Source organism: Saccoglossus kowalevskii, chromosome 11 (genome assembly GCF_978046115.1).
Source record: "Saccoglossus kowalevskii chromosome 11, keSacKowa6.1, whole genome shotgun sequence".
NCBI classification, from domain to species: Eukaryota; Metazoa; Hemichordata; class Enteropneusta; family Harrimaniidae; genus Saccoglossus; species Saccoglossus kowalevskii.
Genome location: NC_140651.1, coordinates 33,276,134 through 33,302,481, shown reverse-complemented (window position 1 = coordinate 33,302,481; position 26,348 = coordinate 33,276,134). Strand labels below are relative to the sequence as shown.

Sequence of the window (26,348 nt, the reverse complement as noted above, 5' to 3'; positions counted from 1 at the left end):
CGTGTCGTTCAATATATGAACGATAGCAAGACTAGCAAGACGACGCGACGCGATGCGATGCCTGTTATTGTAACACCACATTCTCTTTGGTCGATTGATCGTCGCGTGACGTGCAGCTCTGTTTATTAGTACCATAAAATTGCATGCTTCAGACTGACTTTATTTACCGATTTTCCCAAATTTGACGTTTTCGCAGAAATACAGTTGGGCGAGGATAATTTATTGTTTGCATACATCGATTTGGTTTTTACTTATTAACCTATATGCAATATTTCATTTCAATCTAATTTTTTTGAAAATCCATGATGTGTGTCGATACAGTTGGTGGCAACGTATTGCTGACCGTAGAACTTAACGAAAGCGTAGTCAATGTAAGAGTTATCGGGTATTCTGCTTTGCGGAAAAAAAAACACGTGGTATGCATACTGCAGCTGAGAAGAGACTGTACGGGCATGTTTATATATTTGCAGATTGATACCACTGCAAACGGTGTTAAAAAATAAAATATGTTTTTGTAAGTGGACAGTCATACGAGCTTACCATAACCTGTTACAAAACATAGTGCAGAGTTGTGCAAAGTAATGGGGATTCCTGGAAGTTAAAAAGGTCGCTTAGGTAATTGAATGATGTTTTTGTTATAATGTTTCACGTAGATTAAAAACTCACACACACACATACAAATGTGATTGTAAAGTTGGCTTTTCCAACACTTTTACTTAGTTTTTTTTTTCTAAATTTAACTGCGGGTTCATATGACAATAACTTCGGTCATTAGCAAATGCACCAACTTTTAAATTGCTTTTAGGTGACTTTGCACAACTTTTTTAACAGCTCAGATCCATTATGTGTCGACTGCAAAAACTAGTTGTTCATTCAAAATACGTATAAATTTATAACGTTCTATAATTGTAAACATTCAAAATAATCAGCACAAATTTCTACAATAAATGTTAAACATAGCATTAATTAAAAATACACAAAAATGCTTGGTGTCTTTTCCATATGTGTGACTAATAAAAATAAAGATATATTTCACAAGCTGATTTTCTCCAGTTGTCTCTCATGCAAATAATAGCCGCGCCCGATTGATCTTGACTTTTTGATGGATCGATCACCTGACCAGTCAGCTATGAGAGTCATTTTAATTTTATCCAAATTGGCGGCCTTTTAATATTTAGAAATGATTCGAAATTGTTATCGTTTGTGTATTTCTTGAGTTTATCTATGACCTCCACATGCTTTAGAAGATAATGCGATAATAGAAGGCCTATTTATGGCATATTGTTTCACACTTTCGAACTTTTAACGATGATTGTGATAATATAACAACATAAGTTACATTTCCATATGAATCTGCCAACTTCGCATTCACTTTTCACAACTTTGTAAACAGTTTGTTGACCATTTTTCGCTTTGATAATGGTACAATCTGTTAATATGAAGGGCTTTCCCAACAATTTTCTATTTTCTTTTCTAAATTTAACTGCGGGGTCGATATGACAAACACTTACGTCAAATATAAGCAATTTCAACAACTTTTCAATTGCTTTTCATATTTTTTAGGTTGTTTTTTGAACCTGTAACGGTCAGCTCATGTGACAGTCTGCCACAAAGAGGTATTTCACTAGCATTTTATTCATTTTGTCCACTTTGTAACTGCACGGTGCGACATGACAAACATGTATACACGCAAACCAACTTTGCAATCGTTTTGCACGCTGTTTTAACAGCTTAGAGCAATTGTCTGCCTACTGCAAAAACTAGTTGTTCATTGAAATTGCGTACAAATTTATATTATAACTTTCTATAAACTTAAACAATCAAAATAATCAGCACGACTTTCTACTATGAAAGTTTAATAGAACATTAATAAAGAATACACAAAGAATGTCTTGTGTTTTTTTCCATGTGTGACAAATCCCCCAAAAAAGTTATTTCACAAGCTGGTTAGCACAGGTTGTCTCCCATGCAAGTAATTTTATCCAGATTGGCGGCCATTTAATATTTGGAAAAGATTCGAAATTGTGTTTCTTGTGTCTTTCGTGAGTTGACCTATGGCCTTTACATGCTTTAGGGGCTAATACGATTATACAAGACTCATTTATTTATTCACATTTTCCAACGTTTAACGAAGGGTCACGACAATATAACACCATAGGTTGAATTTCCAAGTAAAACTACCAACTTTGCAATAACTTTTCATAACTTTGTAAACAGTTTCTAATTGACATGGAAGTGTCGCATATGTTGTTATATTATCGAGACCTATAGTTAGAAAAAGTCATTAAATATCTCGTAAAATGCCGTTTTATTATCGTACTATCTGCCGAAGCATGTGGAGGTCATAGTTCAACCCCGCGCAGTGGCGGATCCAGCAAAATGTATTGGGGGGAGGGGGGTCCAAGCTACGCTTAAGATATACGGACCGTAAATCGCAGAGAAGCTATGCGTAATCCAGATGATACGAATCGTCATGCGTTTGGGGGGGGGGCAAATTACTTCAAAAGATCATTTTCATTAGTAAATGGCGCCCTCACTCCACAATAAGTGTCACAAGCGTGCATCTATTGACTAAGCTCGTTGTACATACAATTCACTACGTTCAATTACCCACCATAGACTCCGGTCAGTCAAAATGACTATTTTGAACTGTAGGCATTAATCTGTGATCCAGCCAATGACGGAGAGAGAAAAAATCTAGGAAGCCCCATGACCTCAAGATCTTCCTTCACGTCAAAAACCACGTGACCGAGGTAATGAGGTGGTGCCATATTGCCTCCCCATTATTCTCGTCTTTTCTCCGCCTGAGTGGTTGGCTCGATGAAAACAGTGCCCTTCAGTCATCCAGATTTCCTGTCCGGGTTTTTGGTCTGGCTAGCTGTCACCTGCGTGGCAGCCGACGCTGTGGCTGGTAGGATAGGTTTTCTTATTTTTTACCCCTGTGTCACCTTTTTGTGTGTATTGCTTACATGAAAGATAAAACAAATTGGCCACGTTGTTGGATCTCATTGTGTCAGCTTTTAACTGTAATTCGTTCCTCTCATGCATGTCTTGTTCATTTTTACCAATGTGTTTTTTAGAAATGAAAAGGTAACCCGCCAGAAACTCCTTTTGGTCGCCCAAAGGATCGTATGGTAGTTGCCACAAGGATTTACCAGCTTGGAACCAACATAGCAAATGCCTTTTGTGTTTGGACTGTGTGCGGGGCTCAGGGTTTTTCCTAGAGAATATTTGTAACAACTGGGGTTCCGAGGCCTTGGATACATTCCAAGGCCATGTGTAAACTAGCGAGACTGACCGTGTCTCTCGGATTTACACCAGTCACACGTGCAGTAATGTGAGCGCGAGTGAGTGGAGTGTAGCATGAGCAGAAAGTCCTCCCATTTGTCTACCGGTGCCTTGGGTACCGTGGTGAGAGTGAGAGGCCAGACAGTGCTGATCAAAGGGCTTCCTCGCAGTCTGCTTCTGCAGTCGGTCCACCCATCAACAACGATGGCTGGCTGTCAGGCCTTCAATTTCGGAGGGGACCAAGCAGGACAGGACATGGGGTTTTGTACCCTTCCCCTGCACTCTGCCAGGCAGGGAGCGTCTGTCAGACCCAGTGACAAAGGATTATTTTTTCCCCGAGTCCTGCCTCCACTATGGGTCACTCCTCCTTCGAGGACCCGCAGACACCCCTATAGGGACCTGTCTGGCCATCAGAGGGATATCTGATTCGGCGGGTGCAACCTCGGGCAGCCCCTCAGAGTCTGTTCTTTGTAACGACTCAATGAGCCACGGCATGGTGTGATGTGGGGAACATTAATCCTAGTCACCCAATGTTCGACCCTGAAGCATTCACTCTCAAATGTGTTGTCGCTTCCGTGATCCAGACAGCGGGATCCAAAGCAACACCGACTGCATAACTCTCCTAGTCCGACATAGTATTGGATGCAGTGGGAATGCTCAGACGGTGTTGATGGGCAGACCTTTGTCCCCAGATGAATGCAGTGTCTGGAGCCAAATCTCACACCACATCACATTTTTTGGCTCGGTGGTATGGGCAAAGGGGGATGGCCGTGATCATGGAATATGTCGGCAGTTCATTTGGAAACAATTCACGTCCTGAAAGCAGAGTGGCCCTCAACTTTTGAGTTGTGGCCAGCCCACTGGAACGAATTGTTTTTCGCCTCCAGCACTCTGAAGTCTCAAAGGCGGAACGCACCAGTCTCCTAGACCAGCAGACACAGCCATTGGTGGGACACCACACGGCTACGTGGGATATTCTGTAGTGTCATCTGGCTCTCGTTGCAGGGGCTGCCTCTGTACAGCGGGATGCGGTTTTGGCTGTTTTCACTGGACACTTCACCGCCTCAGTTATGCAGACTGGACCTCCCCCACCCTCTTTCTTTTGAGGATGGAAGGCTTGGTACCTCGGGATCCTACCGACCAGTTGGTACAGGTGAGACATACGAGCTAGTTTGGCTTCTGACAAGGGCAAGTGGAAAGAACCCAAGCTGAGAAAATGTAACCCACTGGCCAGAAGTAGCCAGGAGGCAAGAGTCCCGGCTCTTCCGGAGGAGGGAAGAGTGGCAGCACACCCGTCAGGAAGAAGGGAACAGGTCGCCCCCTCTTCACCCAACTCACCCAACTTGCATGGGAATAAAGTTTGACGTTTCCCCTTGCGGCGAGGGAGATGGGCATATGTTCGGCGGGAGGCAGAGTCTGCACCTATTAACTGAAGGCCTTGTGGAATCTAACCTTCCAGGTGTGAGGAACAGTCAAGCAGACGCTCTCTCGTGGCAGCTCCATCTCTAGAACACGGAGTGGCAGATACCCCAAAGGGTAGCCTCCAGACTGTTTCTGGGGTGGGACGGTCCAAAGTTAGACCTATTCACCACACCCCGGAATGCCAAGCTCCTGACATATGTGACACTCCTGCCAACTTCAGGAGCCTTGGCCAGGGATGCTTGGTCGACCCCGTGGGCCCACATGGTCATGTAAGCCTTTCCTCCCTTTTCACTATTTACCAGGTACTGGAGAAACTTTGACAAGAGCGCACCTGCACCCATCGGGCCAAGCAAGGTCTGGAATATTTCCACTACACTGCCGTTGAGTCCAGCAGTGTACCACTTACACACGTCAAGGCTCTCAGTTGACTCGCTCAGTTTTTTTCTGAGTGGGCTGACGCAGCCCGGACGACCTCAGGGATCCCTGCGCATAGGTGAAAGAACAGTGTCTGCAGCACATTTGTTGCAGATAGATTTCTTTCATCAGCGCTCCTGGGAACTTTCCAGGTCTCGCTTTCAACCTATGCCCTCATTCAGAACTGGTTCCGCCTTTCTTTTGAAACCTAGTTACCCAAGAATTTGGATTTGGGTCTAGCGTTCTCGGGCATATCAAACCCTGTCACCGTTTCAGCATCTTGTTTTTGTTCCGGGGACAGCACTGGCAAGGTAGGACACCGTTTCTTCACTGGTCCCAACTACGTGGTATTCCTAAGTAGAGAGGATTATCCCGGACTGGGACACCGTTTTATCGTTTTTGGTTCACTCGGAAATGCGCCACCTATTGGCGTCTGATTCTGCCTACAGTTCAAAATAGTCATTTTGACTGCCCGGAGTCTATGGTTGGTAATTGAACGTAGTGAATTTAGGCAGAGGGTTTTCAACCCGCCTATTCACATAGTTCATACATACTATAGATTCCACCCCACTTTTTCCGTAGCGTTGGCTTAGTCGTCTTTGCAGAGAAAAAGAACCAGAGTGATTGTGGAGGCAATATGGCGCCGCCTCATTACCTCTGTCACGTGGTACGTGACGCGAAGGAAGATCTTGAGGTCATGGGGCTTATGTTGGGTATGAACTATGTATGAACTATGTGAGCAGGTGGGTTGAAAACTCTCTGCTTAATTCAAATGAATGGTGGAACCATTAATGCTGTAGGGTGTATTGGGACGGGTTGAGGAATTCCCAGAGGAATTCATGTTTGCAATGACTGGTTTTAATATACTATCTCGTTGTTTTCAGGATGCAGCCTGATATTTGTTGCTTTCTTTACATACAGTTTTTGTGGCGGGTGTTGATTGGTTTTTTGGTGATTGTTTGGACACCCCTGTAGATTGAAATGGTACGAACTCAATCAATATTTGATATGGCTGTATCTTCTGAAAACATAGCATCAAAATAATTTCTGTTTATTTATCACTGTTGTAGATCCTGAAAACTAGCCATTGAATATGATGTCGGGAATAAACAGTATGCTGAACAGGATTTATTAATTATTGCTGGCAATATTCCAATATGAATTGGGAGTAAACTGTGACACCAAATATAGTCGTTGCATTGTTATGCATCTAAAATAGAATGTCATAATGTCTTGAAACAAATTTAAATATAAGGTTTTTGAGATTTGTTCAAATTTTCGGAAGCAGAATTTATCAGACATTAGTTTTCGCAAACTCCAAACCACCGGCTATCACTTTGTCACTGAAATATTTCAGATGTTGAAATACAGTCACTAGTTGTAATTTGCTATTTTACATCTTTGTAATTTCAAAAAGTCTGGAGAACGATAGAATTAAAAGATTAAAAAAATAATATTGTGACTTCCAGGTGTGTGCTAAATATATTTAATTCAAGATGAAACTACAAATCGTCATTCAGATCATATCTGTTGTTTAATTTTGACTTGCGAAAAAAAGATATGCTATATAAGAAAAAGAGCCGAAAAGCCAGAAAATACAAAAAATGAGCATCAGAGCAATTGTTTCTTTGGTGTTTGGTAGACACATCTCCGGACAAGGGTTTTATGTCTCTAGTCCGGTGGAGATTAAAGGGTTGCCGTAAACCATTCTGTACGTATTACTTACAGTCAGATTTGAGTGAGTATATTAATAAAAGCGCTGTTCAACCTAACTGTGGTATACTTGTATGTTGCTGTTACCAACGTCGCATCCAACCCACCACCAACAACCGAGATGAGATCGCATTAATGTAATTGACATTCTAAAAAAAGGTTGTTGATAACTTCAGCAGAACATTTCCCAAGACACAATTTTGTAATTCATAGTCTTAATTTATTAAATTGCAACGATTATTATTATTATTACAGAATATAAAGTGGAAAAGTTCGTACATCCCATATTAAATAAAACAACATATATAAACAAGCTAAGAGAAAAAAAAACAAAAAAATATATAAAGAGACTAGAGTAGCTGTGGCGTATACATATGTTTATGGTACAGAACATAAATCAGCAGGTAGTCTGCATAGTCCTTAAACATTTGTAACCAATACGTATCATTTCCTACTCCATTAAATGTTCCTTTAAATGGAATTGGCGGGATTCCTACATTTATTGGCATAGGTAGATTTACTAAGAGAAGTACTAACTGTGTCTAATATGTAATACTATGTTTACCTTTACTGAGGTAAACTGGGTTAGCACACACTGTTATCTGTCAAAGAACACATAACGTTGTATATCGAAGCCTCTATTAAGCCAGAGTAAATTTATTTTACACCTATTATCGGGTGTATACTACGTCTATAAAACGTAATTGTTCAATTACACAAAAGTATTTCAACAACAACTTTCAATCATATGACTCTAGTAAGACTTAACATATTAACGGACACGCCACTGTGTACATACTAAAAGACTTAACATATTAACTGGCACACCACTGTGTACATACTAAAAGACTTAACATATTAACTGGCACACCACTGTGTACATACTAAAAGACTTAACATATTAACTGGCACACCAATGTGTACACACTGAAAGACTTAACATATTAACTAACACGCCACTGTGAACATACTAAAAGATTTAACATATTAACTGGCACACCACTGTGTACACACTGAAAGACTTAACATATTAACTGACATGAAACTGTGTACATACTAAAAGATTTAACATATTAACTGGCACACCACTGTGTACATACTAAAAGAGTTAACATATTAACTGGCACACCACTGTGTACATACTAAAAGACTTAACATATTAACTGGCACACCACTGTATACATACTAAAAGAATTAACATATTAACTGGCACACCAATGTTTACAGACTGAAAGACCTAACATATTAACTGGCATGCTACTGTATACATACTAACAGACTTAACATATTAAATGACATGCAACTGTGTACATACTAAAACAGTTAACATATTAACTGGAACACCAATGTGTTCATACTAAAAGACTTAACATATTAACTGGCACACCACTGTGTACATACTAAAAGACTTAACATATTTACTGACACGCCACTGTGTACACACTGAAAGATTTAACATATTAACTGGCACACCACTGTGAACATACTAAAAGACTTAACATATTAACTGGCACACCACTGTGAACATACTAAAAGACTTAACATATTAACTGACATGCAACTGTGTACATACTAAAAGATTTAACATATTAACTGACATGCAACTGTGTACATACTAAAAGATTTAACATATTAACTGGCACACCACTGTGAACATACTAAAAGACTTAACATATTAACTGACATGCAACTGTGTACATACTAACAGATTTAACATGTTAACTGACATGCAACTGTGTACATACTAACAGATTTAACATGTTAACTGACATGCAACTGTGTACATACTAAAAGACTTAACATATTACTGGCACACCACTGTGTACATACTAAAAGACTTAACATATTAACTGGCACACCACTGTGTACATACTAAAAGACTTAACATATTAACTGGCACACCACTGTGTACATACTAAAAGACTTAACATATTAACTGACACGCCACTGTGAACATACTAAAAGACTTAACATATTAACTGGCACACCACTGTGTACATACTAAAAGACTTAACATATTAGCTGGCATGCCACTGTGCACAAACTAAAATACTTAACATATTAACTGGCACACCACTGTGTACATACTAAAAGACATTATCTGGCACACCACTGTGTACATTCTAAAAGACATTATCTGGCACACCACTGTATACACACTAAAAGACTTAACATATTAACTGGCACACCACTGTGTACATACTAATAGACTTAACATATTAACTGGCACGCCACTGTTTACATACTAACAGACTTAACATATTAACTGGCACACCACTGTATACATTCTAAAAGACATTATCTGGCACACCACTGTATACACACTAAAAGACTTAACATATTAACTGGCACACCACTTTGTACGTATTAAAAGACTTAACATATTAACTGGCACACCACTTTGTACGTATTAAAAGACTTAACATATTAACTGGGACACCACTGTGTACATACTAAAAGACTTAACATATTAAGTGGCACACCAAAATGTACATACTAAAAGACTTAACATATTAACTGACACATAACTGTGTATATACTAAAAGACTTAACATATTAACTAGCACACAACTGTGCACATACTAAAATACTTAACATATTAACTGGCACACCACTGCGTACATACTAAAAGACTTAACATATTAGCTGGCATGCCACTGTGCACGTACTAAACGACTCAACATATCAACTGAACGTTTTAAATTGCACGTCACTGTTAGCACACAAGAAAAACTTAATCTGCGAAGTCAATTGTGTATGGTATACACCCATCATATTTGGTTAGATCGGGTAGTTTCTGTAACTCTTCAGCGGTGAATGGAATAACCTTGCTTTTAAATATTTCTTTGGATCCTAAAAACGAATCATTGAATTTCGTACCAGGTTCTAAGTCCAGCTAAAGTAGGAAAACAAAGAAAATAATAATTTATATTTAGTGTTTAGGTTGAAACAATTGTTTTCTTAATTAATTAAGACAATATTCTTCACATGATACTCGCTCTTCTGTGTACCTCCAGACATTTAGAAGTTTTGCTCTCCTACCAGGCACTCCATTATTCTTGAAGAAGTAACCCCAACCCAAAATTGTTAACGAGTTATTCAACATTAGCCCCTGCATTGTCGATGAGATACACGAGCACCATGCTCAATAACATTTTCCATGTGTCAGAAACCCACAAGGCACCTCAGGTACTGCCACCTCAATTAAATGACTGTTTGCATTGCGTTCAACTTACATATTTATTTAAAAAGTTTTTCACTCTGTTTTGTACCATTGCTGGATTTTGGTCCAGTGTTGATGGTAAATCGAACCTCAACTCCAATGAACCAGGCAATCCCTGTTCGTCTTTATATTGTCCGTCTTTGTAGTAAGAAATTACTGGGTTCAAAAATCCATGACAATTTGCAGACTCAAAATCAGGAGTGTGGACAAAATCATTTGGATGCTTTGCTGCTTCTCCAAAACTGTGGAAAAATATCATAAATGTCAGTAACGGAGATATAAACCTACTGAAAACCTCACATCAAATATGTGGACAAATTTGTTTCAAACACAATGTGGAATTCAGTTCGTTATCACACTATTTTGTTTTAATGGCTTGATTCAAAATAACGAACCAGTGGTAGTCTTGTTAAGTGCCGACTGTTGGCTGCCGAGTGCAAGTGTTATCTTGAATGTGTTTAAGAGTAAAGACCTCAATATGGTTGTTTTTTTGGATTATCGAAGTTCAAGTAGTTATTGATTTGTAATTATATTTTTTTTCTGGAAACATAACAAAACGTCATACATTAGAATAAACTAACCGATGAAACCCATAAGCCAGCACAACAACAAACATATGTTTGTATCCTTTAAATATTCCACTCTCCAAAACATACGATTTAGGAAGATTCTCGTAATATTCTGCTTTAATTCTTGTTTCTGTGACATCATTCAATTCAGGAATAACCAAAACATTACACAAGAAGTCGTTAAGCTGATAGATAGCATCACCAATGCTGAAACGTTCTGGGGCAAAAAAATTAAAAAAAATAGAAATTAAAAAAAGCAAAATATTAATAGACGATGTGGATAATGTTATACAAAAATGTATGGTATGATTTATCGTAAAATGTCAGTGGACATAACAGAACTCCTTCAATTAATCAGAATACTGTGTATATTGCTCATACGAATAGGTAAATCGGAGTCATGCAGTTTCCAAGTACTTTATGAACTTTTAGTACTTTATGATAAATCTTCATATATGGTTTCCATCATCCAATATCAAACAAAATTATTTATACATTTCAGCTAAAATATTGCTGGCAGAGAGAAAATATCATCTGTCTTAAATGATATGCACAATATTGTGCACATATGTGTGCGCAGTCATGTGAGTGAATAACGACTCATTACCATTAATTAATGCTGAAATTCTCTGTTGCCATCATCATATCCAAAGTCATGTGGTTGGTGAGGTTGAGTTGAGTTCCAGTTGAATAACATCAAACGGTAAAATACATTGACGATAATATTTGGGTTTTTAGTGTAGTATATGAGAACTGTATTACGGTGTGTCACTAGCAGTGACAATTGTATATTTTATTTCAATGTGAAATATTCCTGATAACTAATTGTATTTTCTTGTAGTGTAAATTACTACCATACACCGGAGTTTGCTAAATTGGCAGTCATGTGACGTAGTTCATGGTGACATCAGTGTGAACATGGTTTAATATGAATACAAAATTATACATGGAGTGTTACGCTTCACATCAAACAGGTGATCATGATATATCTCATGTCAAACAGTAAGTTATGGCGGCGATTGAGCAATATGTGTACAAACTAAACGATAAATATAAATGTAGAGTCAATTTATTTAAAGAAAGATGAGTCACACTTACCGACAGTTTTGTTCGCCAGGCTGTCCAATGTAATTGGTAAATAATCACGCGGGTAAGGATTGCCATGGTAACGTTCTTCGCATATGTGATGCAAAGTACGAATATTGTAGCGGAAACCATGGATAAAACCAGATGCTGCTTTACGATCATTTGCCAGCATGGCGGCGCCGATGAAATATATACCTAGTATGCTAGATTCCCATGTACTTGACAGAACTGGAAACTTTCCATCGGCATTGGTATCTGAATAAGAAAAAGTAATGTTCACATAAACAAATTTAGAATATGATATATTAGATTATGAAACAATTGATAGTGAAGTTATTTAAATTATAAAAAGATAAATAAATCTTTGTTTTCCATTACTAGTGTACCGTAATAAAGTTGAATTGAATAACACAATTAAATTGTTTGCTTTTAGTGAATGATTTCATATTTTTGTATAACTTTAAATGGATGAAAAAGCGTTTTCATACAAAATCTGAATGATTCAAATACTCACTTGGTTTACAATTCTCATCAAATAGTGTCAAATCAATATAGTTGAAACCAGTACAACAAATCACGTGATCGTACGGAGGCACTCTGAGCTTGAAGTGACCCTGTTTATCTTGCCAGTGTGGAACGATATCGTCAAAAACACAAAGGTATGTGTTATCCGGAAGCTTCTCCACTGACTCCAAATTCATAGCCAAATAGATATGGAGTGATTTCAACTGGTACATATCTAGAATGTTGTTGTTTACAGCACGTAGATCACCTGACAGAGGGGTATAACGAGAGAGTAATATACAAATGAATACTGTCACATAGAAATTAAAGGTCATAAACAGACAATTATATCCTGCAAAGTGTTATATATTATTCAATATAATAATGATGAACAAATCATTTCACAAAAGTTGGAGAACACTTATATGTATATTCATTATTTATGTTTAACATCTATTTTAGTTAAAATTAATTCCAACGTTTCATTAAAATTTACTAAATCGCTATAATTGTTAAAAAACATTATAGTATTTAGTCTGTAAAATTCACTATTTTTATTTTGTGTTTTGTTCTGATATTATCTTGCCACGATCGTGGTCACCAGGCGATGTTAGAGGGTGCAGCTCAATAAAAACATGTCGTACGATCTAGTATAGTAAAGTTTATATGGAGACACAATGAATAAATATATATTGTATTATAGTGAATCCCCGCTATGTCGCGGTTTCAACAAAGTCAAAACTTGATTACCTAACGCACTTTAATACTGCATTAAAATCACACTATATTTGTATTCATCCAACTCAAATTGTTTTCAATAATATATACGTACCTACATAATGAGTATCCCAGGCATGCTTCACCTTTCGATCCCCAAATATGTGCACTTTAGTGGCCGAGCCTGCAAGGTGGTTAGCCACTTCAAATGCACTGTTACCATTACCAATAACCAACACTGATTTCCCTTCGTATTTGTCAGGATTGACGTCATGTGTGGCGTAAGTTTCCATGTGCTCTTTACCGATGATATGTTGAGGGATTCTTTCCGAGCATGCACCGGTAGCCATAAACAATATGTTACATCGATACTCAATATTAGATGTACGTAGAGCAAAATTTGCTCCAGATTCATCTTTATTCTCCAGTCTTCTTATTTGTTGCACTCGAGTGTTAAAATGAATATTAAGGTCCAATTTTTTGGCATAGTCTGCCAGATAGCGCACCAAATCATCAGCGTTTGGGAACAGCTTTTTGGAGTATCGAGTGAAGCGCAGGTCTGGATCGTCGCTTAGCAACGAATTCCAGTCATGCCTCATATTATACTCATCTTCAGGGAATGGGTTAAATCGTTTGTTGATGGATATCAGGGTGCGATGACGTGGGTGTTGTGTAAAAAACGAACCTGGTACCTCACCGGCATCGATAATAACATACTTCCGGTTAGTAGTTTTCAAATAGTAGCCCATCTGAAGTCCAGCTGGACCTGCTCCCACAATAATGTATTCAAAGTCACCTGTTAATAATAATTAAATAACTCAATGAATAAAATAATGTTTATTTCATAAAAATATAGCAAAAGGTATAATTACAAGATTGTAATTGGGATCAATATGCATGTATTCGAAGACTGCAATTGCGATCAACAAGCATGTATTCAAAGATTGTATTTGAGATTAATACACATGTATTCAAAGATTGTAAATGGGATCAATGTGAATGTATTCAAAGACTGTAATTGGAATCAATATGCATGTGCTCAAAGACTGTAATTCCGATTAATATGCATGTATTCAAAAACTGTAATTGGAATCAATATGCATGTATTCAAAGACTGTGATTGCGATCAACACGAATGTATTCAAAGACTGTAATTGCGATTAATATGCATGTATTCAAAGACTGTAATTGGAATCAACATGCATGTATTCAAAGACTGTAATTGGAATCAATATGCATGTGTTCAAAGACTGTAATTGGGGTCAATATGCATGTATTCAAAAACTGTAATTGGGATTAATATGCATGTATTCGAAGACTGTAATTGGAATCAATATGCATGTATTCAAAGACTGTGATTGGGATCAACACGAATGTATTCAAAGACTGTAATTGCGATTAATATGCATGTATTCAAAGACTGTAATTGGAATCAACATGCATGTATTCAAAGACTGTAATTGGAATCAATATGCATGTGTTCAAAGACTGTAATTGGGGTCAATATGCATGTATTCAAAAACTGTAATTGGGATTAATATGCATGTATTCGAAGACTGTAATTGGAATCAATATGCATGTATTCAAAGACTGTGATTGGGATCAACACGAATGTATTCAAAGACTGTAATTGCGATTAATATGCATGTATTCAAAGACTGTAATTGGGATCAATATGCATGTGTTCAAAGACTGTAATTGGAATCAACATGCATGTATTCAAAGACTGTGATTGGGATCAACACGAATGTATTCAAAGACTGTAATTAGGTATGATATGCATGTGTTCAAAGAGTGTAATTGCGATTAATATGCATGTATTCAAAGACTGAAATTGGCATCAATATGCATGTATTCAAAGACTGTAATTGGGATCAATATGCATGTGTTGAAAGACTGTAATTGGTATCAACATGCATGTATATTCAAAGACTGTGATTGGGATTAATATGCATGTGTTCAAAGGCTGTAATTGAGATTAATATGCATGTATTCAAAGACTAATTGCAATTATTATGCATGTATTCAAAGACTGTAATTTGGATCAATATGCATGTGTTCATATATTGTAATTTGGATCAATATGCATGTATTCAAACACTGTAATTGGGATCAATATGCATGTATTTAAAGACAGTAATTTGGATCAATATGCATGTGTTCATATATTGTAATTGGGATCAATATGCATGTGTTCAAAGACTGTGATAGAGATTAATATGCATGTATTCAAAGACTGTGACAGAGATTAATATGCTTGTATTCAAAGATTGCAATTAGTATCAACATGCATGTGTTCAAAGGCTGTGATTGGGATTAATATGTATGTATTCAAAGATTGCAATTAGTATCAACATCCATGTGTTCAAAGACTGTGATTGAGATTAATATGCATGTATTCAAAGATTGCAATTAGTATCAACGTGCATGTGTTCAAAATCTATGATTGGGATTAATATGCATGTATTCAAAGACTGTAATTAGTATCAACATGCATGTGTTCAAAGACTGTGATTGAGATTAATATGCATGTATTCAAAGATTGCAATTAGTATCAACATGCATGTGTTCAAAGACTGTGATTGAGATTAATATGCATGTATTCAAAGACTGTAATTAGGATTGATATGCATGTATTCAAAGACTGTAATTGGAAGCAATATGCATGTGTTCAAAGACTGTAATTGCGATTAATATGCATTTATTCAAAGATTGCAATTAGTATCAACATGCATGTTCAAAGATTGTGATTGAGATTAATATGCATGTATTCAAAGATTGCAATTAGTATCAACATGCATGTGTTCAAAGACTGTGATTGAGATTAATATGCATGTATTCAAAGACTGTAATTAGGATTGATTTTCATGTATTCAAAGACTGTAATTGGAATCAATATGCATGTGTTCAAAGACTGTGATTGAGATTAATATGCATGTAATCAAAGATTGCAATTAGTATCAACATGCATGTGTTCAAAGACTGTGATTGGGATCAATATGCATGTGTTCAGGGACTGCGATTAGGATTGATATGCATGTATTCAAAGACTGTAATTGGGATCAATATGCATGTGTTCAAAGACTGTGATTGGGATCAATATGCATGTGTTCAGGGACTGTAATTGGGATCAACATGCATGTGTTCAAAGACTGTAATTGGGATCAACATGCATGTGCTCAAAGATTTCAATTAGTATCAACATGCATGTGTTCAAATACTGTGATTGAGATTAATATGCATGTATTCAAAGACTGTGATAGAGATTAATATGCTTGTATTCAAAGATTGCAATTAGTATGAACATGCATGTGTTCAAAGACTGTTATTGGGATTAATATGCATGTATTCAAAGATTGCAATTAGTATCAACATCCATGTGTTCAAAGACTGTGATTGAGATTAATATGCATGTATTCAAAGATTGCAATTAGTATCAACATGCATGTGTTCACAGACTGTGATTGGGATTAATATGCATGTATTCAAAGACTGTAATTGGAAGCAATATGCATATGTTCAAAGACTGTAATTGCGATTAATATGCATGTATTGAAAGATTGCAATTTGTATCAACATGCATTTGTTCAAAGACTGTGATTGAGATTAATATGCATGTATTTAAAGATTGCAATTAGTATCAACATGCATGTGTTCAAAGACTGTGATTGGGATTAATATGCATGTATTCAAAGACTGTAATTAGGATTGACAATCATGTATTCAAAGACTGTAATTGGAATCAATACGCATGTGTTCAAAGACTGTAATTGCGATTAATGTACATGTGTTCAAAGACTGTAATTGGGATCAATGTGCATGTATTCAAAGACCGTAATTGGGATCAATATGCATGTGTTCAAAGAGTGTAATTGAGATTAATATGCATGTATTCATAGACCGTCATTGGGATCAATATGCATGTATTCAAAGACTAATTGCAATTATTATGCATGTATTCAAAGACTGTAATTTGGATCAATATACATGTATTCAAAGACTGTAATTGGAATCAATATGCATGTGCTCAAAGACTGTAATTGCGATTAATATGCATGTATTCAAAGACTGTAATTGGAATCAATATGCATGTGTTCAAAGATTGTAATTGCGATTAATATGCATGTATTCAAAGACTGTAATTGGGATCAATATGCATGTGTTCAAAGACTGTCATTGGGAACTACACGAATGTATTCAAAGACTGTAATTAGGATTGATATGCATGTATTCAAAGACTGTAATTGGAATCAATATGCATGTGTTCAAAAACTGTAATTGGCATCAATATGCATGTATTCAAAGACTGTAATTGGGATCAATATGCATGTGTTGAAAGACTGTAATTGGTATCAACATGCATGTATTCAAAGACTGTGATTGGGATCAATATGCATGTGTTCAGGGACTGCGATTGAGATTAATATGCATGTATACAAAGATTGCAATTAGTATCAACATGCATGTGTTCAAAGACTGTGATTGGGATTAATATGCATGTATTCAAAGACTGTAATTACTATTGATATTCATGTATTCAAAGACTGTAATTGAGATTAATATGCATGTATTCAAAGACTAATTGCAATTATTATGCATGCATTCAAAGACTGTAATTGGGATCAATATGCATGTATTCAAAGACTGTAATTGCAATTAATATGCATGTGTTCAAAGACTGTAATTGGAATCAATATGCATGTATTCACAGACCGTAATTGGGATCAATATGCATGTGTTCAAAGGCTGTAATTGAGATTAATATGCATGTCTTCAAAGACCGTAATTAGGATCAATATGCATGTGTTCATATATTGTAATTGGGATCAATATGCATGTATTCAAAGACTGTAATTGGGATCATTATGCATGTGTTCATATATTGCAATTGGGATCAATATGCATGTGTTCAAAGACTGTGATAGAGATTATTATGCATGTATTCAAAGACTGTGATAGAGATTAATATGCTTGTATTCAAAGATTGCAATTAGTATCAACATGCATGTGTTCAAAGACTGTGATTGAGATTAGTATGCATGTATTCAAAGATTGTAATTAGTATCAACATGCATGTGTTCAAATACTGTGATTGGGATTAATATGCAAGTAATCAAAGTCTGTAATTAGGATTGATATGCATGTATTCAAAGACTGTAATTGGAAGCAATATACATGTGTTCAAAGACTGTAATTGCGATTAATATGCATGTATTCAAAGATTGCAATTAGTATCAACATGCATGTGTTCAAAGACTGTGATTGGGATCAATATGCGTGTGTTCAAAGACTGTAATTGGGGTCAATATGCATGTATCCAAAGACTGTAATTGGGATTAATATGCATGTATTCGAAGAATGTAATTTGAATCAATATGCATGTATTCAAAGACTGTGATTGGGATCAACACGAATGTATTCAAAGACTGTAATAGCGATTAATATGCATGTATTCAAAGACTGTAATTGGGATCAATATGCATGTGTTCAAAGACTGTATTTGGGATCAACACGAATGTATTCAAAGACTGTAATTAGGATTGATATGCATGTGTTCAAAGAGTGTAATTGGTATTAATATGCATGTATTCAAAGACTGAAATTGGCATCAATATGCATGTATTCAAAGACTGTAATTGCGATTAATATGCATCTGTTCAAAGACTGTGATTGGGATTAATATGCATGTATTCAAAGACTGTAATTAGGATTGATATTCATGTATTCAAAGACTGTAATTGAGATTAATATGCATGTATTCAAAGACTAATTGCAATTATTATGCATGTATTCAAAGACTGTAATTGGGATTAATATGCATGTATTCAAAGACTGTAATTGCGATTAATATGCATGTGTTCAAAGACAGTAATTGGGATCAATATGCATGTATTCAAAGACTGTAATTGGGATCAATATGTATGTGTTGAAAGACTGTAATTGGTATCAACATGCATGTATTCAAAGACTGTGATTGGGATCAATATGCATGTGTTCAGGGACAACGATTGAGATTAATATGCATGTATACAAAGATTGCCATTAGTATCAACATGCATGTGTTCAAAGACTGTGATTGGGATTAATATGCATGTATTCAAAGACTATTTGGGATTAATATGCATGTGTTCAAACGCTGTATTTGGGATCATATGCATGTGTTCAAAGACTGTAATAAGGATCAATATGCATGTATTCAAAGACTGTAATTGGGATCAATATGCATGTATTGAAAGACTGTAATTGGGATCAATATGCATGTATTCAAAGACAATAATTTGCATCGATATGCTTGTATTCAAAGACAGTAATTGGGATTAATATGCCTGTATAAAAAGACTGTAATTGAGATCAATATGCATGTATTCAAAGATGTTAATTGAGATCAATATGCATGTATTCAAAGATTGTAATTGGTATCAATATTCATGTATTGAAAGACTGTGATTGGGATCAATTTGCATGTACTCAAAGATTTTAATTGGGATCAATATGCATGTATTCAAGGACCGTAATTGAGATCAATATGCATGTATTCAAAGATTGTAATTGAGATCAATATGCATGTAATCAAGGACTGTAATTGAGATCAATATGCATGTATTCAAAGATTGTAATTGAAATCAATATGCATGTATTCAAAGATTGTAATTGGGATCAATATGCATGTATTCAAAGGCTGTGATTGGGATCAATATGCATGTATTCAAAGACTGTGATTGATATCAATATGCATGTACTCAAATATTGTAATTGGGATCAATATGCTTTGCATGTATTCAAAGACTGTGATTCGGATTAACATGCATGTATTCAAAGACTATTTGGGATTAATATGCATGTGTTCAAAAGCTGTATTTGGGATCAATATGCATGTGTTCAAAGACTGTAATAAGGATCAATATGCATGTATTCAAAGACTGTAATTGGGATCAATATGCATGTATTCAAAGACTGTATTTGGGATCAATATGCATGTGTTCAAAGACTGTAATAAGGATCAATATGCATGTATTCAAAGACTGTAATAAGGATCAATATGCATGTATTCAAAGACTGTAATTGGGATCAATATGCATGTATTCAAAGACTGTAATTAGGATTGATATGCATGTATTCAAAGACTGTAATTGGAATCAATATGCATGTGTTCAAAAACTGTAATTGGCATCAATATGCATGTATTCAAAGACTGTAATTGGGATCAATATGCATGTGTTGAAAGACTGTAATTGGTATCAACATGCATGTATTCAAAGACTGTGATTGGGATCAATATGCATGTGTTCAGGGACTGCGATTGAGATTAATATGCATGTATACAAAGATTGCAATTAGTATCAACATGCATGTGTTCAAAGACTGTGATTGGGATTAATATGCATGTATTCAAAGACTGTAATTACTATTGATATTCATGTATTCAAAGACTGTAATTGAGATTAATATGCATGTATTCAAAGACTAATTGCAATTATTATGCATGTATTCAAAGACTGTAATTGGGATTAATATGCATGTATTCAAAGACTGTAATTGCGATTAATATGCATGTGTTCAAAGACTGTAATTGGAATCAATATGCATGTATTCACAGACCGTAATTGGGATCAATATGCATGTGTTCAAAGGCTGTAATTGAGATTAATATGCATGTCTTCAAAGACCGTAATTAGGATCAATATGCATGTATTCAAAGACTAATTGCAATTATTATGCATGCATTCAAAGACTGTAATTTGGATCAATATGCATGTGTTCATATATTGTAATTGGGATCAATATGCATGTATTCAAAGACTGTAATTGGGATCATTATGCATGTGTTCATATATTGCAATTGGGATCAATATGCATGTGTTCAAAGACTGTGATAGAGATTAATATGCATGTATTCAAAGACTGTGATAGAGATTAATATGCTTGTATTCAAAGATTGCAATTAGTATCAACATGCATGTGTTCAAAGACTGTGATTGAGATTAATATGCATGTATTCAAAGATTGTAATTAGTATCAACATGCATGTGTTCAAATACTGTGATTGGGATTAATATGCAAGTAATCAAAGTCTGTAATTAGGATTGATATGCATGTATTCAAAGACTGTAATTGGAAGCAATATACATCTGTTCAAAGACTTTAATTGCGATTAATATGCATGTATTCATAGATTGCAATTAGTATCAACATGCATGTGTTCAAAGACTGTGATTGGGATCAATATGCGTGTGTTCAAAGACTGTAATTGGGGTCAATATGCATGTATCCAAAGACTGTAATTGGGATTAATATGCATGTATTCGAAGAATGTGATTGGGATCAACACGAATGTATTCAAAGACTGTAATAGCGATTAATATGCATGTATTCAAAGACTGTAATTGGGATCAATATGCATGTGTTCAAAGACTGTAATTGGGATCAACACGAATGTATTCAAAGACTGTAATTAGGATTGATATGCATGTATTCAAAGACTGAAATTGGCATCAATATGCATGTATTCAAAGACTGTAATTGCGATTAATATGCATCTGTTCAAAGACTGTGATTGGGATTAATATGCATGTATTCAAAGACTGTAATTAGGATTGATATTCATGTATCCAAAGACTGTAATTGAGATTAATATGCATGTATTCAAAGACTAATTGCAATTATTATGCATGTATTCAAAGACTGTAATTGGGATTAATATGCATGTATTCAAAGACTGTAATTAGGATTGATATTCATGTATCCAAAGACTGTAATTGAGATTAATATGCATGTATTCAAAGACTAATTGCAATTATTATGCATGTATTCAAAGACTGTAATTGGGATTAATATGCATGTATTCAAAGACTGTAATTGCGATTAATATGCATGTGTTCAAAGACAGTAATTGGGATCAATATGCATGTATTCAAAGACTGTAATTGGGATCAATATGTATGTGTTGAAAGACTGTAATTGGTATCAACATGCATGTATTCAAAGACTGTGATTGGGATCAATATGCATGTGTTCAGGGACAGCGATTGAGATTAATATGCATGTATAAAAAGATTGCCATTAGTATCAACATGCATGTGTTCAAAGACTGTGATTGGGATTAATATGCATGTATTCAAAGACTATTTGGGATTAATATGCATGTGTTCAAACGCTGTATTTGGGATCATATGCATGTGTTCAAAGACTGTAATAAGGATCAATATGCATGTATTCAAAGACTGTAATTGGGATCAATCTGCATGTATTCAAAGACTGTAATTGGGATCAATATGCATGTATTCAAAGACAATAATTTGCATCGATATGCTTGTATTCAAAGACAGTAATTGGGATTAATATGCATGTATTAAAAGACTGTAATTGAGATCAATATGCATGTATTCAAAGATTTTAATTGAGATCAATATGCATGTATACAAAGATTGTAATTGGGATCAATATTCATGTATTGAAAGACTGTGATTGGGATCAATTTGCATGTACTCAAAGATTTTAATTGGGATCAATATGCATGTATTAAAGGACCGTAATTGAGATCAATATGCATGTATTCAAAGATTGTAATTGAGATCAATATGCATGTAATCAAGGACTGTAATTGAGATCAATATGCATGTATTCAAAGATTGTAATTGAAATCAATATGCATGTATTCAAAGATTGTAATTGGGATCAATATGCATGTATTCAAAGGCTGTGATTGGGATCAATATGCATGTATTCAAAGACTGTGATTGATATCAATATGCATGTACTCAAATATTGTAATTGGGATCAATATGCTTTGCATGTATTCAAAGACTGTGATTCGGATTAACATGCATGTATTCAAAGACTATTTGGGATTAATATGCATGTGTTCAAAAGCTGTATTTGGGATCAATATGCATGTGTTCAAAGACTGTAATAAGGATCAATATGCATGTATTCAAAGACTGTAATTGGGATCAATATGCATGTATTCAAAGACTGTAATTGGGATCAATATGCATGTGTTCAGGGACAGCGATTGAGATTAATATGCATGTATACAAAGATTGCCATTAGTATCAACATGCATGTGTTCAAAGACTATGATTGGGATTAATATGCATGTATTCAAAGACTATTTGGGATTAATATGCATGTGTTCAAACGCTGTATTTTGGATCATATGCATGTGTTCAAAGACTGTAATAAGGATCAATATGCATGTATTCAAAGACTGTAATTGGGATCAATATGCATGTATTCAAAGACTGTAATTGGGATCAATATGCATGTATTCAAAGACAATAATTTGCATCGATATGCTTGTATTCAAAGACAGTAATTGGGATTAATATGCATGTATTAAAAGACTGTAATTGAGATCAATATGCATGTATTCAAAGATTTAATTGAGATCAATATGCATGTATACAAAGATTGTAATTGGGATCAATATTCATGTATTGAAAGACTGTGATTGGGATCAATTTGCATGTACTCAAAGATTTTAATTGAGATCAATATGCATGTATTAAAGGACCGTAATTGAGATCAATATGCATGTATTCAAAGATTGTAATTGAGATCAATATGCATGTAATCAAGGACTGTAATTGAGATCAATATGCATGTATTCAAAGATTGTGATTGAAATCAATATGCATGTATTCAAAGATTGTAATTGGGATCAATATGCATGTATTCAAAGGCTGTGATTGGGATCAATATGCATGTATTCAAAGACTGTGATTGATATCAATATGCATGTACTCAAATATTGTAATTGGGATCAATATGCTTTGCATGTATTCAAAGACTGTGATTCGGATTAACATGCATGTATTCAAAGACTATTTGGGATTAATATGCATGTGTTCAAAAGCTGTATTTGGGATCAATATGCATGTGATCAAAGACTGTAATAAGGATCAATATGCATGTATTCAAAGACTGTAATTGGGATCAATATGCATGTATTCAAAGACTGTAATTGGGATCAATATGCATGTATTCAAAGACAGTAATTGGAATCGATATGCTTGTATTTAAAGACAGTAATTGGGATTAATATGCATGTATTCAAAGACTGTAATTGAGATCAATATGCATGTATTCAAAGATTTTAATTGAGATCAATATGCATGTTTTCAAAGATTGTAATTGGGATCAATATGCATGTATTCAAAGGCTGTGATTGGGATCAATATGCATGTATTTAAAAACTGTGATTGATATCAATATGCATGTATTCAAAGGCTGGGATTCGGATCAATATGCATGTATTCAAAGACTGTATTTGGGATTGATTTGCATGTATTCAAAGACTGTAATTGGCATCGATATGCAAGTATTCAAAGACTGTGATTGCGATCTATATGCATGTATTCAAAAACTGTAATTGGGATCAATATGCATGTATTCCAAGACTGTAATTGGGATCAATATGCTTGTATTCAAAGACAGTAATTGGGATCAATATGCATGTATTCAAAGACTGTAATTGGGATCAATATGCATGTGTTCAATGACTGCATTTGGAATCAATGTGCATGTATTCAAAGACTGTAATTTGGATCAATATTCATGTATTCGAAGACTGTAATTGGGATCAATATGCATGTGTTCAATGACTGCGTTTGGGATCAATGTGCATGTATTCAAAGACTGTAATTGGGATCAATATGCATGTATTCAAAGACTGTAATTGGGATCAATATGCATGTAATCAAAGACTGTAATTGGAATCAATATGCATGTATTCAAAGATAGTAATAAGGATCAATATGCATGTATTCAAAGACTGTAATTGGGATCAATATGCATGTATTCAAAGACAGTAATTGGGATCAATATGCATGTATTCAAAGACAGTAATTGGCATCGATATGCTTGTATTTAAAGACAGTAATTGGGATTAATATGCATGTTTTCAAAGACTGTAATTGAGATCAATATGCATGTATTCAAAGATTTTAATTGAGATCAATATGCATGTTTTCAAAGATTGTAATTGGGATCAATATGCATGTATTCACAGACCGTAATTGGAAGCAATATACATGTGTTCAAAGACTGTAATTGCGATTAATATGCATGTATTCAAAGATTGCAATTAGTATCAACATGCATGTGTTCAAAGACTGTGATTGGGATCAATATGCGTGTGTTCAAAGACTGTAATTGGGGTCAATATGCATGTATCCAAAGACTGTAATTGGGATTAATATGCATGTATTCGAAGAATGTAATTTGAATCAATATCCATGTATTTAAAGACTGTGATTGGGATCAACACGAATGTATTCAAAGACTGTAATAGCGATTAATATGCATGTATTCAAAGACTGTAATTGGGATCAATATGCATGTGTTCAAAGACTGTAATTGGGATCAACACGAATGTATTCAAAGACTGTAATTAGGATTGATATGCATGTGTTCAAAGAGTGTAATTGGTATTAATATGCATGTATTCAAAGACGGAAATTGGCATCAATATGCATGTATTCAAAGACTGTAATTGCGATTAATATGCATCTGTTCAAAGACTGTGATTGGGATTAATATGCATGTATTCAAAGACTGTAATTAGGATTGATATTCATGTATTCAAAGACTGTAATTGCGATTAATATGCATGTGTTCAAAGACTGTAATTGGAATCAATATGCATGTATTCACAGACCGTAATTGGGATCAATATGCATGTGTTCAAAGACTGTAATTGGGGTCAATATGCATGTATCCAAAGACTGTAATTGGGATTAATATGCATGTATTCGAAGAATGTAATTTGAATCAATATGCTTTGCATGTATTCAAAGACTGTGATTCGGATTAACATGCATGTATTCAAAGACTATTTGGGATTAATATGCATGTGTTCAAAAGCTGTATTTGGGATCAATATGCATGTGTTCAAAGACTGTAATGAGGATCAATATGCATGTATTCAAAGACTGTAATTGGGATCAATATGCATGTATTCAAAGACTGTAATTGGGATCAATATGCATGTATTCAAAGACAGTAATTGGAATCGATATGCTTGTATTTAAAGACAGTAATTGGGATTAATATGCATGTATTCAAAGACTGTAATTGAGATCAATAAGCATGTATTCAAAGATTTTAATTGAGATCAATATGCATGTTTTCAAAGATTGTAATTGGGATCAATATGCATGTATTCAAAGGCTGTGATTGGGATCAATATGCATGTATTTAAAAACTGTGATTGATATCAATATGCATGTATTCAAAGGCTGGGATTCGGATCAATATGCATGTATTCAAAGACTGTATTTGGGATTGATTTGCACGTATTCAAAGACTGTAATTGGCATCGATATGCATGTATTCAAAGATTGTAATTGGGATCAATATGCATGTATTCAAAGGCTGTGATTGGGATCAATATGCATGTATTCAAAGACTGT

The 26,348-nt window shown here is 35.1% G+C and overlaps 1 protein-coding gene across 1 annotated transcript; it reads right to left on the bottom strand.

The window, feature by feature from the left end:
- Positions 1-9,571: 9,571 nt before the first annotated feature.
- LOC102802398 (FAD-dependent oxidoreductase domain-containing protein 2-like) lies at positions 9,572-16,859 on the bottom strand. The gene is made up of 7 exons (XM_085505349.1): positions 16,838-16,859; positions 13,052-13,732; positions 12,230-12,487; positions 11,728-11,970; positions 10,642-10,846; positions 10,074-10,302; positions 9,572-9,733 (listed from the first exon to the last, which is right to left on the bottom strand). Exons 1-7 carry the CDS (start codon positions 16,857-16,859, stop codon positions 9,572-9,574), a joined length of 1,800 nt encoding a protein of 599 aa, XP_085361475.1.
- Between the last annotated feature and the right edge of the window lie 9,489 nt (positions 16,860-26,348).

Coding starts and splice junctions, on each gene's coding strand:
- LOC102802398 (XM_085505349.1), bottom strand. CDS start 16,859: ATGCATATTGATCCCAATGACG. Junction 10,847..11,727: donor CCTGGCGAACAAAACTGTCG/GTAAGTGTGACT, acceptor TTTTTGCCCCAG/AACGTTTCAGCATTGGTGAT. Junction 10,303..10,641: donor CTGGCTTATGGGTTTCATCG/GTTAGTTTATTC, acceptor ATTTTTCCACAG/TTTTGGAGAAGCAGCAAAGC.